At 37.7% G+C, this 16,587-nt stretch overlaps 1 protein-coding gene across 6 annotated transcripts in view; it reads left to right on the top strand.

The window, feature by feature from the left end:
- Nucleotides 1–16,587, top strand: part of LOC148660032 (E3 ubiquitin-protein ligase TRIM21-like) — a 143,953-nt gene that overhangs the window by 6,693 nt on the left and 120,673 nt on the right. For 2 of the 6 annotated variants that reach the window (XM_088637644.1, XM_088637668.1), the window contains 4 exons: nt 408–461; nt 672–722; nt 3,682–3,717; nt 6,703–6,756. In XM_088637644.1, coding sequence (XP_088493770.1) covers nt 408–461; nt 672–722; nt 3,682–3,717; nt 6,703–6,756 — 195 coding nt within the window. Of the gene's footprint in view, nt 1–407; nt 462–671; nt 723–3,681; nt 3,718–6,702; nt 6,757–8,367; nt 8,407–8,817; nt 8,836–9,833; nt 12,308–13,907; nt 14,103–15,473; nt 15,504–15,988; nt 16,011–16,587 lie in introns of those variants that run through there. The other 4 variants (XM_088637672.1, XM_088637675.1, XM_088637669.1 and 1 more) reach the window with 4 other exon arrangements.

Consider the following 16,587-nt stretch of genomic DNA (forward strand, 5'->3'; position numbering starts at 1 on the left):
ATTTAATATAATCTGCCCTCCCTAGTTTCCCTTTGAAGTTGAATTCAGCCTCTTACTCCACCCTTATCACTGCCCAGTAGGGCTACTGCAGTCACATGGCTGCCATGTTTCCCCCAGGTGGGATAGGGCTGCAGTGGGACAGGAACAGGAAGTGATGCTCTATTTCCTGTTTAACTCTTTATTCCTTACAGGATTGTAGTAGGACTGCAAGTGTGTTGCACCTACACACTATGACTTACCATCAATTTTTTCTTCTAAAGCCATCCATGAAACTACATAAACCTGTCGTACTAATGTGGCAATTGCTAAAAACACTAAATATAACCAGCAGACTGACAATGATACAAAACATATGGCCAGTGCAACCATCAGACTCTGTTTTTAACTCCTGTTGTCTATATTTGAAGTGAGGAGAAAAGCAAAGATTGAGAAACTGAATAAAGAGTTGTGTGATAAGAACAGTAAGTACTGCTTTGTTTTTTTGCATTGAAAGTGTGGAATCATTTAACAGTGTGGGTTTACAGTCATAAGAACAAGTTTTACACTTTTTCTGTTTTTCTAGTCAAGTCTTTTTTTCTGCCAAATACAGCTGCTCTTGATGTACACTCCTGCCCTCTCATTTAAGGTGGGTGTTGTGTTCTGTTGTTAACTACTGGTATCTGTATTTGTAGGCAAAATAGCAGAGCTTGAGAAACAAAATAAAGAGCTGCATGATGAGAACAGTAAGTACTGCTCTGTTTTCTGTATGTTTGAAGTATAGCAGCATTATCAGCAATAATGATGGTCTGGTAGGAATACAAAGAGACAAAGTATCGCAGGTTTTTTAGTGTAGACTTTTTTAGTTTTTAATACATTTCAATACATTTTATTCTGCCTTTGATTTGTACTCTACCTTTCACTAAGGAGGTTTCTGTTATGATCCAATCAGGGACAGCTATGTACAGTCAAGCCTTTATTGTTAAGATGACTTTAGGGACTTTAAAATAATGGACTTTATACAGCATTGTCTCTTCATGTATTGACTGTATTTTTCCAGCTTTCAAACAGTAAATTAAATCCATTGTACCAGTAGTTCTACTACCAGCTATATATATTATATGAAGATTCATAAATGATTATCGTTAATGATGTTAAGAAACTATTTTCAGCGACCACAATTTCTTTAGTTACATAATTCCATATTAATATAACCAGTTAAATGAATTAAAAAAAAGTCCTACAACATTTTTTACAATAACGACAAGAAAGGATAAAACATTATAGCATTTTATAAAGTATATAATCTTAATATAGTCAGAACGAGTACATCAAAACTAACTAACTAATTCCAAAATAACCTCAGTAAGTGGCCAAGTTAAAGACTTTGATGCATAAAATGTTTCTGAAGAAGGTGGAATACTGTTGTGTATTTGTATTTTTTAGCTAACACTACCAGCCAAATACAGTATGTATAATATATTCCTAAATTAATATTTTTATGATGTTCAGAGACATTATTCTTCCATTATTTCTATGCTCATGTAATGGACGTCTTCTGTGCGCGGTTAACTGCATGTTAGTCTTCTACGTTGTGTTCTTATTCAGACATCCGTTTGACTGACGTGAAAAATGAACAATCTGGATCTGGCAGTTCTTTAATGAAGTCGTCTGTATAATAACAAAAATAAACATGAAGCTGTAGACATGCAGAAAGCTGCTTCTTAAAAACAGGTTGTCAGTCCCCTGTACAGTTAACAAAGTATGGACTGCGCAGTTCATGATGAAATAACCTAATATTGACAAAGTATTTACCAATACTTATTGAATGGTATTATTAGACGCAAGGAACATTTAAAAAGTTACGTTTTACAACCAAAACAAATTTCCACTCAACACTCTGCACTGTGACTCTACATAAAACACAAGACATACAATCAGGAAATACAACATACCTCTATTATAACAAAAATACAGGTCATCAGTCTCCTGTAGTAAAAAGGTCACACATGGGAAGACCTGTAGGAAGCTCATGTCTCACACAAAACTCACAAAGATGGTATTTCCATGCAATACACCAGTGTAATGGAGTCACTTAATGCTTACAGTACTCGATTGAACATAAACAACTGCACAGTAGAATGTTAATAAGATTCTATTGGTTATAAATCAATTTATTTTCAGAGCAACTTAAATATATATATATATTTGTGTATATTGGGGCTCCAGGGGTGCTGTACAATGGCTGACCCTGCGCTCTGACCCCAAACTCTCTCCCTGTCTGTGTCTCATGGAGAGCAAGCTGGGGTATGCGAAAAGACAAATTCCTAATGCAATAAATTGTATATGGCTAATACAGTGATCTTATCTTATCTGGCTTACAATATATCGCTTACCTCTTCAGTTCACAAAGTATTGACTGAGAGGTTCGCAATGATGACATCACCAACTACCGAAGTCTCTTACGGTGACAAAACAGCCATCAGCAAAGTTCTCCAGCATGGCTGTAGAACAAGCATACATGAACAACGCAACACAAATAAAACTATTTACATAAAGTGAGTCGGGATTTGGTTCTTTTTTTTTTACTTGGTTACACTCAGCTACCACAATTTCCCATTAGTTCTAAAATTCCATATTAAGTGGATTTATTCATGCAGAGCAGAGAAACAGATTAAGTGAAGCATTCGTTTCCTTAACATCTAACACATCACAAATGCCACCTATCGATCGTTTTTGGCCAGTGAATTACATAATGCAAAGCTCTGCGTTACAGGTAACGCACTTGAAAGCAATATTGCACATTCTGAGTGGCTGCATCTGTAACTGTGCTGGTTGGAGATCAGCGCGGTCACATCGATTCTCAAGATGTATGAGCCAAGGAAAAGTGATGCTGGTCTGGGGGGGAGCTAGACAGGATCTGCGCTGGACCATGTGCAGCCCTGGAACATTAATATGTAGGGGAGCAGACGTGCAAGATTCAAATTTGACCTCCACCTGAATCTCTGTTCAACAATACCAGGTCTGCAGTTCTGTTGTGAGATAATGTGCTTTATACTGGCTTTAACTTGCCTGGCTGAGGAAATGACAGTTGTTTTGATATTAAGTACTGTTCTGGTTTCTGTGAAGTATTAGCAGTGGGGTTTTATGGTAATAAGATCAGATATTACACCTTCTGTTACATTAATGGGATCTTACCAATGAAGCATTACTTCCATCACAGCACAGCACAGGATGCCGTTTCTTTCATTCGTCTACCTGCGTAGTCTCTGTCCCTGCCTCTCGGCGCAAGACTGCAAGTCCATCCCGCACCGGCGCTGACCGCAAAAATCTACTCTCACTGCCGTGCCTGGAACGCACTCCTCTTCCCCCTGGATCCCCCGGCCAGATCAACACTGCTAAACACCCACTCTGTGAACAATAAGGCTCATTTTATATGTGTCTTTATCACAGAAAAAAAAGCTGTACATGATGTGCTTAACCGAAACCTGGCAGAGACAAAATGATGGTCTCCATTTCAACCGACTAGTCCCTCCGAGGTACAGATTGTTTGACTTCCCGTGTCTCTCCTCCCACGAGGTGGGGGCGTCACTGTTATTTACAGTCTTCTTTACAATTTAAGTCCTGTTACTGTACCACTTCCCTCTTCTTTTGAGTGTCTTGTTTTAAATGTCTCTGTTCCCCACTCTACTATCATTGCCACAGTTTATAGTCCACCCAAACCCAGTGGAGCCTTTCTAGGTGAGTTTGCTGATTTACTTTAATTTTTATTCCTGATAATTAAGAGGATCCTTATTCTTGGGGACTTTAATATACACATCGATTCAAGGTCTTCCAGTCTGGCTGAAGACTTCCTTTCTCTATTGGGATGCTTTGATCTAAGTCCGTTTGTTCGTAGCTCTACACGTAACAAAGGATACACCCTAGATTTAATCAGGGCAAATGACTCTTTTGTTTCCCTTTGCTCTTACCTTGAACTAGGCCTTTCTGACCACTAAGCTGTTCTTTTCAATCTGGAATTGCCTGTTTCTAACACTTCCCCCTCATGCTCTGTAAATTTTTGCAACTGGTGATCAGTTGATCATCCTAGGTTAGTAAAATCTGTTCTATCTTCCTCAGCTCGTTTCTCTACCTCTGACCCTCTAGGGTCAAAATACATTTGTTTAATAGCGCTCTTTTATCTACCCTTGACGCCTTTGCTCCTCTAAAAACTCGCACCATCTTTTTCTCACTCCGCCCCCTGGTACACTGACCATCTGCGATCTATGAAGGCAGTCTCCCGGAAACTTGAGCATAGGTGGCGTCTTTCTGGCCTAAACGTACATTATCAGGCTTGGAAAAAAAAGCAGGCTTGGAAAGAATAGTTGTCTGAATATACAGTAAGGATACAATAGAGTCTGCGAGATCCACCTTCTTCTCTCACATTGACAATAACCATAACAACCCCAGACATCTTTTCTCCTCCATCAACAGACTGCTAAAGCCTAACTAACCCACTACATTACCTGCCTCATCGCAACTTTGCAACACATTCTTAGAATTCTTTAGCTCGAAGATTGACAACATCCAGCATAATGTTCTCTACACAATGTATATCATTTCCATACCTCCTCCCTGCTTGTCTAACTTTTCTGGTTCCCTTTTCTCCAACTTCTCTCTTCTTGACTCTGCATTCCTCAGTAAACCTGAAATCCACCACCTCTATATTAGATCCCATTCCCACCACTTCATTTCAGTCCTGTTTTACTTCTCTGTGCCTCGTTGTCCTCAGTATAATAAATGAATCCTTGAGCACTGGTGTTGTAACAAACGGTCCTCAAAACTGCTGCCATTACCCCCGTGCCAAAAAAGCCTAGCATGACTCTGGACAATCAAAACAATTTTCACCCCATTCTAGAACATGCTTTCACATTTTAGCTACGTAACCACCTCATTGCAAATAACCTTTTTGAACCCCTCCAGTCTGCCTTCCATCAACTTCACAGCACAGAAACTGCCCTGGTCAAAGTCACTAACAATCTTCTAATAGCTTCTGATTCTGTTTTTTTTTCTGTCTTTATTCTTCTTGATCTTAGTGCTGCTTTCGACACTGTGAACCATATCTTACTTTTTCATCTTGAGACTGTGTTTGGAGTCTCTGATATTGCTCTCAAGTGGTTCAAGACTTACCTCACTAATCGCTGTCACTTTGTCTCCCTTGGCAGATTTACATCTGAAATTGGTCTCGTTAAGTCTGGTGTTCCTCAGGGCTCAATACTGGGGCCTTTACTTTTCAGCATTTACATCTTTCCACTTGGTCAGCTTTAAAGATCACATGGCCTCAACTATTATTACTAAGCTGATGATACTCAAATATACATCTATACCAAAACTGACACTAATATGGCTGTCTCTATTCTATCTAATTGCATAAAAACATAAAAACTTGGATGACTCAAAATTTCCTTCATCTTAACTGTGACAAGACTGAAGTCATACTTATTGGCACCCCCCATCAACTTTGAAAAGCCAGTCCTGTAACCCTATCTGCAGATGGCTCTGTACTTGAGCTTCAATCAAAATTGAAAAACCTTGGGGTGATATTTGATTCAGGCTTGACATTCGACCCACATGTGCAGCATATTGTCAAAAAATCTTTTTTTCACCTGAGAAATATTGCTAGACTATGCCCTATGTTATCACTAACTGTGTCTTAAAAGCTGATCTACACATTTGTGTTCTTCCGAAATGACTACTGTAATGCTCTACTCGCTGGGGTATCTAAATCCACATTAAACAAATGCCAAAATGTCAAATGAACAAATGTCCGAAATTCGTCAGCCAGAATCCTGACCAAGTGTAGTGCAAGTGATCACATCACTCCTATCCTGGAGTCCTTGCACTGGCTTCCTGTCAAGTTTCGTGTCGACTTCAAAATCCTCATGTTCACCTATAAGGCACTGCATGGCTTGGAACCAGTACTTGTCTGGGCTATTAACACCCTACTCTCCACCTTGCAGCCTTCACTCCTCTAATTCTGGTCTCCTTACAGTCCCCCAAGCCCATGTACACTCTATGGGGGACAGGGCCTTCTCCTGCTGTGCCCCAGAGCTCTGGAACTCTCTCCCCAAGGATATCAGAGAGTCACCTTGTCTAAACTCCTTCAAATCCAGACTTAAAACCAACTTCTTCAGAATAGTCTCTTCTTAACTGGTTCTGTTCTTTACCCCTCTGCTCCTACTATATTTAGTACCACCATCTACACCTACATTCCCATTGTGTTTATCTTATGTATTTTTTATTGTTGTTGTTGTTGTTGTTGTTGTTGTTGTCTTTCTGTAAAGCACTTTGATAAGCCACTTTGAAAGGCGCTATATAAAATAAAGTTTATTATTATTTATGAAGTGTTTTTTAGCCTTAAACACAACAGTACTCATGATTTCTCCCAATAGTGTATCATGCTCTGTTGTTAACTCCTGTTGTCTATATTTGCAGTTAGGAGACTAGATGAGCTCGAGAAACAGAATAAAGAACTGCGTGATGAGTACTGCTTTGTTTTTTTGCCTTTAAAGTGTGGAATCATTTAACAGTGTGCTTTTACAGTCATAGGAACAGGTATTATACTTTTTCTGTTTTTTAATCATCTCTTTTACCGCTAAATACAGCTGCCCTTGATTTACACTCCTGCCCTTTCATTTAAGGTGGGTGTTGTGTTCTGTTGTTAACTCTTGTTGTCTATATTTGCAGTGAGGAAAAAAGCAGAGATTGAGAAACAGAATAAAGAGTTGTGTGATAAGAACAGTAAGTACTGCTTTGTTTTTTGTGTCAAAAAATACTCTCAAAAAATGCAGCTGCTGTTGATTTACACTCCTCACTCTCACTGAGGAGGGTGTTGTGTTCTGTAATGAATCTCTACAGGAACAGTGAGGTATAGTCAAGCCTTTACTGTGATGTCACTCAAGGGACTTTCAAACAGTGCTCACTTAACACCATGATCCCTACTTGTACTGACTCTATCTCCAAGCATTTAAACTGTAAATAAAGTCAATTTACATGTGTATGCATTTATATGTATTACAGCATTGATATTATGAATCAGTTTTGTCCAGTTACTGTTGTCTCCTATCAATTTGCATGTTTAGCCCATAGTGTACTATTTGACTCAAGAGGAAAAGGAGGTCTGGACAACAATATACACAGCACACAGTCTGCTTTTATCTTCATTTATTTATTGAACACATCCAATTATAATTCCAGCATTGTGTGGTCTTCTATTGACCACCTAGAAAATCAACACTTCTTAACTTGCAATATCCCTGGCTCAAGGAATTTTCACTGAGAAGTATATTTCCATTTAATCTGCACCAAATCTGTCCTTGTTTTGAAGTAGATTCCTCTCATCACCGTTTTATCACTGATTGGTTTGAATAAAGCAGCAGTCAGGATACTGCTCAGTATCTCCATACTGAGGTCTCCCCAAGGAAAAACAGTATCCGACACTCCACCACTCTCTCTGTCTCCAGTTCAGATGATCTTGTTCACAGACGAGGACAATTGTCTTGACAATGGGCTTTCTGCTGTCATGTTGTCATCCCTGAATAGCCTCTGTGGGTCTATATAACAAGTTAGACGTGAAGACAAATACACTTGTATAGAAAGTACAGTTGTATGTGAACGTTTGGGTATCCCTGGTCTGACTGAATGTTTCACTGAATCTCTAAGTGAAAAGAAGTTACCCCTACCTCTTACTTAAACATGTCATGTTTCTAAACATTTTAATGCACAATTACTGGTTACGTGCCAAATTTAACAGACTGGAAAAAAATAAAACAGTGAATGTGGCAGGTGCAAAGATTGGGCAGCCTTTCAGTTGATTCATTAATACTTTTTAAGGAATAAAACTTGATTTGATTTATTAGGCCTTATATTAAGCCAGGTGAAGACAGTTCCAGTTCAGTAAATAATTTGACCCTTCTGTCCTCTCGGGATGTTGTGTCTACACTCAACAACATAGGTTCGTCTGACTCTTACAAAGCAAAGGAGGGCTATAAAATGATCTAAATGTACATTAAAATGTGGAGAAATGTGTCATGTTTGAGTTTGACCAGGAAAGATGCTGTGTTATCTTCTTTTCACTTAGAGATTCTGTGAAACATGACTTTTGACCAGTGCTGCCCAAACATTTGCATACAACTGTATACAGTATATTAAGAAGTCTAAAAAAGTGGATTAAATCCTTTTGGTTTTTCTTTTGACACACAGAGGTTCAGCACCTGGTTCTGTTTGATAACTTCATATTCAGATAAATCACGTCTTTAAACAATATCTAAATGCGGGTTCTCTACTCTCTTTAGTTACTGTATTTAAGGCCAGTAAACCATCCTGTTATAACCTGTGAATGTCTGTTTGCAGAGATGATAGACGTTTTGAGAAGGAAGCGTCAGAAGCTCTGTAAGTATGGAGATGTTTGCAGAATTTATTCTTCTCAGTTTATACTATTAAAGCCAAATATTTGCTCTCATGGGTGCACATGTCCCTAGTTTCTGCATGAGTCTCTTTGTGCTTCTTTCACTGCAGAGAGAGTCAACTGTGTGTTTGGATTGATTTTGTTCAAATCTTCATGGAATCAGGAATGAATTATTTCACAAAAATATCTCTGTTCTGAATCACTACAGGACTTCAGCTTTCTTTCATCTCTCTAGATACAGTAAAACACTTTTCTCATTCTGAAAATTGTAAATATCTTAAAAGATACTGTAGGTTTTTATTTCTTCTTCATAATATACTGTAGGAAGAACCAGTCATATGTGCTCATGTATTGTGTGCATTAACAGTGCTTTTATCTCTTTTTAACAATTGCAGTGAGACGGGACATGGGAGGTAATTCTTTTTGTTGTTATCACCAGAGTTGTTTGTTTTAATTATAATGTTTAAAATGTCATAATTATTTTCATATTTCTGAATTGATACTGAATTTTGTTCATTAAACAACAATCTAGATAATATTGTTAATATTGATAGAAGAGGTATTTATTAACCAATGTGGAAGAACTTACAATGTTTAGATGTTTGTGGAACACAAACAAAGCATCTGGTATAACAAAAAGCTAAATTTATTTAAGATTACAAGATTTTCTAGTACACTTGAAAATGATTAAATGTAGGTCAAAGTGAAAGACAATAGTTTGTATTGTCCAGTTTTAAGGCTACATTGTGAATCCTGATTGTACTACCTGTTCCCAAGCCTAAGGCAAGATAAGTTAGGGTGTGGATCACTATGCTGTACAGGCTCTCCACAGCATGCTGGTGAAAGCAGTGTGATCAGTTCAGAATTCATCCTGAAAACCCTGGCAAATCTAGATGAGAAACTAGATAGATACAGACACAGAAGTGAGGGAAGATAATCCATTTTAGTCTTTTTTTATTCAATCTAAATCACCACATTTCGCAAACTGTCTCATCACTTCTTATTTTGTAATTAATAGTATTCAAACAGTTTCTTGTGTAGATTCTTTTACATTGTGTGTAATGAAAAGTGGAAGCTTGCTGAGTATTAAAAAAGAAACTAAAAAGTAAAAGTTTACACTACAGAAAACCACTATTGGTGAGTTAATTATGTGGTTAATGATAATAGACTTTTGGGTTTGTTGTATTTCATAATGTCAGTCTGAATTCTGTTTTCACCATCAGTCAATGTATAATGTATAAAAGAACTTGTACAGTTTTCACATAATTATCAAAATAGACTTTCATAATGTAAATCACATACACATATCATTAAATATGACTGTTGTTTTGTTTCTAAAACCAGAAAGTGTTATCAGGTGAAATCTTTATCCGTGGTTCTACATTCTCTCTCTGTGCTTCTTTTCCCACAGTTGAAGTGACCCTAGATGAGGACACAATGAACCCCTACCTGATGGTGTCAGAAGATGGCAGATCAGTGAGGTGGACAGAGCAGCGCCAGAATCTCACAGACACCCAAGAGCCGTTTGATGAATACCCCTGTGTGCTGGGCAAAAGGTTACCAGCAGAGATGAGATGGGGGTGTTACTGGGAGGTGGAGGTTGAAAACAAGAAGTCCTGGGAGCTGGGAGTGGCCCGAGACTCAGTGTGCAGGAAGGGGCAACTGGGTTTTAGCCCTGGAGCTGGGTTTTGGGTCCTCAGTCTTTGGGATGGGAAGCTGATGGCCCTGTCTGACCCAGAGACCCCACTGGACACAAACATTCTCACAAGAGTGGGGATTTGTATAGACTATGAGGAGAAGAAGGTCTCCTTCTACAACGCTGTAGATGGCTCAGACATCTATACTTTTGAAGAAAAAATAGACAGGAGTGTTCGCCCGTTCTTCTCTCCTGGCAATAATGATAACATTCCCCTTTGCATTATACAGTTTTCAAGGAAATGAATCTACTGCAGGGAAAATGAATACACCATCTTCCCTTGGAATATGCCCTCCAGAATTATCCACACTCCTGGTGAAAGAGATAGATATACTGTAATAGAATAAGTTATTTTCATCCAGATTGCAATATGTGTTTAAAATACTTCTATATTGGATATAGTTATAACACGATTTCAAGAAAAGTCATATGTGTCATAAATTACTTCCTCTCAAAACACAATGCTCTTTAATCACACCTCAAATTATTCATTTAAAGTTTAACAGACACAAATCTTGCATAACATTCTACTCTATAGATGTGCAGTAGAAGTCCTGAGGAATATATAGAGACTCTCAAAGATTCCCCTGGTCCTGGGGTGTACAAGGAGGAAACACAGAGCAGACATTCAGTAGTAGCGGCATCATCATGGTTGAGGTCAGACAGCTCTCTGAAGACTGAGGCCATCTCTGACCTCCATCATTTGGGGAATGGCTATAAAAGAATCAACAGACAGCTATCACTTTCCACTGTAAAGTAAATCATGAAGAGATGTAAGACTACTCCTATACTGGCCACCCTGCTAGAAGAGAACACAAATGTATCTTATGAGACAAATGGTACTGTAGAAAACTGAATGTCCTAAGGAGCAAAGACCCAGGTTACCAGACCAGAGATCTTCCATGTTCAGAGCATAATTAAACAAGAGACCAGTGTGCAAACTTGATCACCTTTTACTTCACAATGCGCCTGGGAGCAGGGTTGGTCCTAGCCTCTTTGGGTCCCTGGGCAAGATCTTGGAAAGGGGCCCTTCAGATCACAATTTGCATACACAACTATTATCAGCTCCTACTCCAACCTTATTTAACTATAAGAACAATTAAATAAATTAATTATACAACCAGAAAACTTTTATTACCCAGCTTTGAAGAACACATAATAAATAACTTCCAATCAAGAACAAGAAGAACACATTTTACAAAGATGTATTTTTAACATTGTATTTTAAATAGAAACATCAATAACAATAAACAGGATTTGTGTTACTGAAAGACTATCCTAACTTACAAATTACTGCACTGAAATCTTTGCAGGAAGGAATTGTAGACGTGTGAAATGAAGTAAGAAAAAACAAGGCAGGTGAGATACGTAAGGCTGAGCAGATGGGAAAATTCGATACAAATGTTCTATAAATTAGTTCACCTAGATTTTCAGGAAGCAAAATTATCATCGATTACTCAATATCTTCATTTGATAGTAGTTGATTCACTGTGTGATTGATGCTCATGATGGCCAGTCCACCAAGATGGTCTTGTGTCATGGTTGACCTCAGGTGTGTTTCAATCAACTTGAGCTTTAAGAAGCTCCTCTCTTCTCCTGCTGCTGTCACTAGGAGAGAGAAGAGCTACAGGCTGGGTGTGTAAACCCCCCTTTTAATGAAATACAGAAGAGACAGCAAGGAAAACAATGCATTTGATGTTGATTACATATAATTGCTGAACGATCTTTTGTGCTGCTTAGCCAGTTGACCCACATGGCATGTATACAATTGCAGGAAAAGTGAATCTGTTAACATCTAGTAAAACACCTCAAGTAATCTGTGTCTCTAGCTTGAAATTGTGACATGTCTACAAATTTGTAAGATACATGACAGACTCAAAACCAAATTAAAAACAAATGATTACATTTTATTATCATACAGTGCATATATGCATTGTTACAGTGACTTGATTTAATGTACCTCAGTTTGGTGATCGCTAATCCATCTTTTTTTTCGGCTATTCAGAAAAGTATGCACTTGGTTATGATTGGTCATTTTGTGCCTGGACTTCTGCTAGGATAATTCATTTCTGTTTTTTTTTTGTGTGTGTATTTAACCATGAGCCCTTAAACACTTGTCATGTGGTATTGATAATAACTTGATACTGTAAATATCAAGTGGGCAAAAATTAAACCTGGAAATGTGAAAAGCTGCTTAAAATATACCTCAGATGACTTGAAGCTGTAATTTCTGCGAAATTCGGTCTCAGGAATACTGGTCCAAGCTGAATTGTTCATTGTTTTTGATTGTTTATGAAATTTTCTTTTGCAATAATAATGATTATATGCCAAGAAAATGTTAAGTATGTTAAAAAGTACTACAAAATATTTAAATGTGTTGCAGTTTGAGGTTGTAGCACAACAAAATATAGTACAGGTCCAAGGGGAGTCAATAATTTCTACACACACTGTATGTCTTTGTCCTGTAAAAAAATAAGCATTTGCTAATTTAGATGGTAAAAATAGTCATGTTTTAAACCTCCTGATTAAACTTGGTCATGGTGATACCTGTCCTGCAAGCAAACAGCACAAGGTGAAAATATGCCATAGATAGATTTATCAGTCCATTGGAGGGTACACAATATGCGCTAGATTGGTCGCCAGTCCACTGAAGGGCACACAAACTGAACAATATTAGTACAAAAACAATTTGAGACACAATCTGTATAAACATATTTTGTTGATGCGTAATTTAACTTAATTACTGAATGTAAGTACTTAATTTAATAATACCCCGGCGTCCTGGCCAAATTTCCCATTGGCCCTTACCAATCATGGCCTCCTAATAATCCCCCTCTATGAACTGGCTTCATCACTCTGCTCTCCTCCCCACTGAGAGCTGATGTGTGGGGAGCGTTCTGGCGCACTATGGCTGCCGTCGCATCATCCAGGTGGGGCTGCACACTGGTGGTGGTGGAGGGGATCCCCATTACCTGTAAACCGCTTTGAGTGGAGTGTCCAGAAAAGCGCTATATAAGTGTAAGCAATTATTATTATTATTATTATTATTATTATTATTATTATTATTATTATTATTATTATTATTATTATTATTATTATTATTAATTTGGTTTGGAACGAACTGAGCTAAAGATATTTAACGTTAGTACAATTACAATGATCTATTTCTAATAATAATTCCTTACACCTGTACTCGCTGAGGGGAAAAAAAGAAATATCTTCTAAAGTTCTAAATCAACCAATTTGTATTATCAAAAATAATTAGCCTGATCATTTCAAATTATTCATCCTCCTAAATACACTGGATGTGGACGTTATGTGCCTCGTGTGTGTTGTCCGCTGGTAATTTTGGAAAGAATACATGTTTCCGATGCAACGGTAACCAAAAAGTAAAAAGAAAATGTATGAATAAAAAGGGGGTATTTTTCTAACTTGTATCAAGATGAAATAATCAAAATCAATCAGAAAACCTGTACAAGTTTTTTGTAAGAATCCACGAAGTGCATTCCTGAATTAGACAGTTATACTGCATGGAGAAGGTATTTTTAAACGTGTCAAAGCGACTAGATTAGTAGTTCTAGAATGAATTTAAAGTAGAATATATATAGTTTTGTTTTTGTTTTAGAACAAAATGTGTGTCACTAATCTAATCATATTAAAATGTCATCCCTGCTCAAAAATGGATGCAGGAAGAAATGCTCACAGGGACCGTTTGTCGAGTCAGGAATCAATTCGGGAGTTCTACGGTAGGACATCTCCATAGTTGACAGCAGGAAAGGCTACACAGGAAGTAAAAGTGGAGATTTCGGGAACAGAAATCCAGCTCCACACTATAAGACTACATTAGTGTGTGAGGCGAGACCTGAAGGCAGTTTTGTTCCTACGTTTTATTTTCCTGTGTTGACTGAGCTACAGCTGTGCTGTTGTCGAACTGTAATATACGGACGGACCCATTAAGCCTGGCTGCAGACCCCCCAGAAACAGGTATCACACAACTTCACATTTTTTATATCGCGATTCTTCTATCGATATATGTTCTCTTAGTCCGCAGAAAGTCTACTATGAGACTTGTCTCAATACACAACTGCGACCCAAAACTTCGTTAGCGCTGTGACTATGAGTGACTCGGTTTGATTCAAAGGCGTGACTGGTTTTCGGCTGCAGATTAGTTTCTTAAATACTGACCAACAGATGTGCAGTACATCAACAAATAATGTTTTTAGTCGTTTCGATGTGCGAACGTTCTGCAAAGCTGTTGAGAAATGGGTTACCTATTCGCTTGAAATGCGTTTTTTTATTTGAGATGTTTGGCAAATGAAAAGAGAATGTTTTTGCCTTTAACAAACTGGAGACAATCGAAACATCATGTCATGATGAGTTCGAAGGGGCTCTGTTGAAATCGGCTTCATTTCTGTAACCAGACTGAGGAATCGCTGAGAGCAGACGGATTCTACAGTCAGGCCGTCGTGGAGACCTAACAAGTCTCCGAGCACTCAAATGACTCTCTGCAAGGCGCAGGGGAAACTGTTAGAGAGAGAAGTAGCATATTATTAGAGTAAAGCAGATTAGGGTCGAGGACGGTGAATTGTGAACATATGCCTCTCACAATATAGTGTATACAAGCGAGAACATCAAAACCCCGCTCGTCCTACTTTGTGTTCACGGAGCTGTGGGATCAAACACAAGTCTCGTTGACTTTCACGCAACAGTTTCGACACTGTTTTCTTTATCGCTAGATGCCAGACTGTCAGTGAGCAACAGGTCCTGTAGTTGGGAGTTTTCTTTTCATCAGCGCGTAGTAGGGGCGAAGAATCGGAAGGACTGCCCTGAGGTTGTGGCTCTGTCTTGGTGTGAAATACAATACAATGTACTTGGAAATTGAAGACTGTTATTGACACAGCCTGTCAAAGTTCCCCAGTGCTGCTACTGTACATTAAAACCAAAGTCAAACGGGATGAAGTCCTATTTCTGTCACAGTGGCTTTAATCAAGCATTGGGAAAATGATTGTAGATCCCTGGAGTACCACCAGTCATAATCCAGGTGTACAGCCTTTGTGCGATTTCAGCCTCTTTCGTAAAATCATCAAATGAATGAACTGATAATGTTACAAAATAGAAATTTATTTTAGCACATAGATTACGATCCTGAAAGCTTTGTGACACCACCCTACATTTTTAGATGGATTGGTAATTTAGCATTGCTATTAAAGTTCGCGAGAATACATACATTACTACTATATATTAAAAATTATACTATTATGGATAACTCCATGTGGTTTATAAATAGTACTTTTTGCAGGAAAATTGTCTATACAAAGGATTGTGTTTTTTTATTTCACTATTTTCCTGATTCAGTTGCAGGAGACAAGATTCATCTGAACAATGGTGAGTTTACTTCAGTAAAATAACAGCTATTGTAATGCATTAAAATCAAGAATATCAACAAAGCAGGCTTTAAAAGAGCCTCTGGATTTGTTCTGACAATCACCTGATTCACACAGTGTGTTGTTTTCCCCTGTTGTTGACACCTGTCAGTAAAGACTGATGAAACTCTCACTAACAGAGCATGTGAATAATACAACTTAAAGACAATCACTCTTCTAATAATAGAGATTCTTTACACAACTCAGGAGAAATAGTGCATCAGGTTTGGTTTCTGTAGTTTAATGGCCATTAACAAGTTTTACCAGAAAGGTGTAATATGACCACAGAGAGGAAATGTAATGTGCTTTGATTCTGAACAGATACTTAAAATACTGTAGCTCAAGTGCAATGCTAATTCTCAGGCAAATGATAAGCACAGAAGAAATTGAGCTACTGTAAATATCTAATATCTAATAAACTAATATCACTTCTTCTCATTTTTATAGGGATGTTTTCCCAGTAGAAATGGTAAGTTTTCCTGTTTTTGAAATTAATGTAATTGCATGTGTCAATATATAGTATAAACTCTTCAAATTGTTTCTTAACTTATTTGTCCACTTAGTTATAATACACAGTCTGACCTTGTACTGTACTATAAGATCTTTGGGATGTTTATTATTGAATCACCTTTGAGATGTTCTGTAGGCTTGGTTAAGTAAACATGAATTCTTAAAAGTCTTCAGCATTTCCTCAAACTCTCAGTGATCTCTGTATAATACTCTTTTCATGTAGAATCATCCTTCAATTCAATTATTATTTTTTACATCTATATAAATCACAGTTGATTTTTCAATGCTCCTAATCCTCAAATTACCAGAACATCATATCATTTATCTAAATATGGACAGAAAACCTTCACAATCTGTTGTAAAAGATTAAAGATGAAAGAATTTCAGTATCTTTGACCAGTTTTTCTATAACATCTCTCACTTCCAGATAATGGGGAAAAAAGAATGATTACTCAATAGGGGTTCTCTGGACATTTATGTCCCCTACCTTGTGTCCTGTTATCAATTGTTGATGATGACCACTGTGAGAAAATAAG

Source organism: Lepisosteus platostomus, chromosome 6 (assembly GCF_059453375.1).
Source record: "Lepisosteus platostomus isolate fLepPlt1 chromosome 6, fLepPlt1.hap1, whole genome shotgun sequence".
NCBI lineage: Eukaryota > Metazoa > Chordata > Actinopteri > Semionotiformes > Lepisosteidae > Lepisosteus > Lepisosteus platostomus.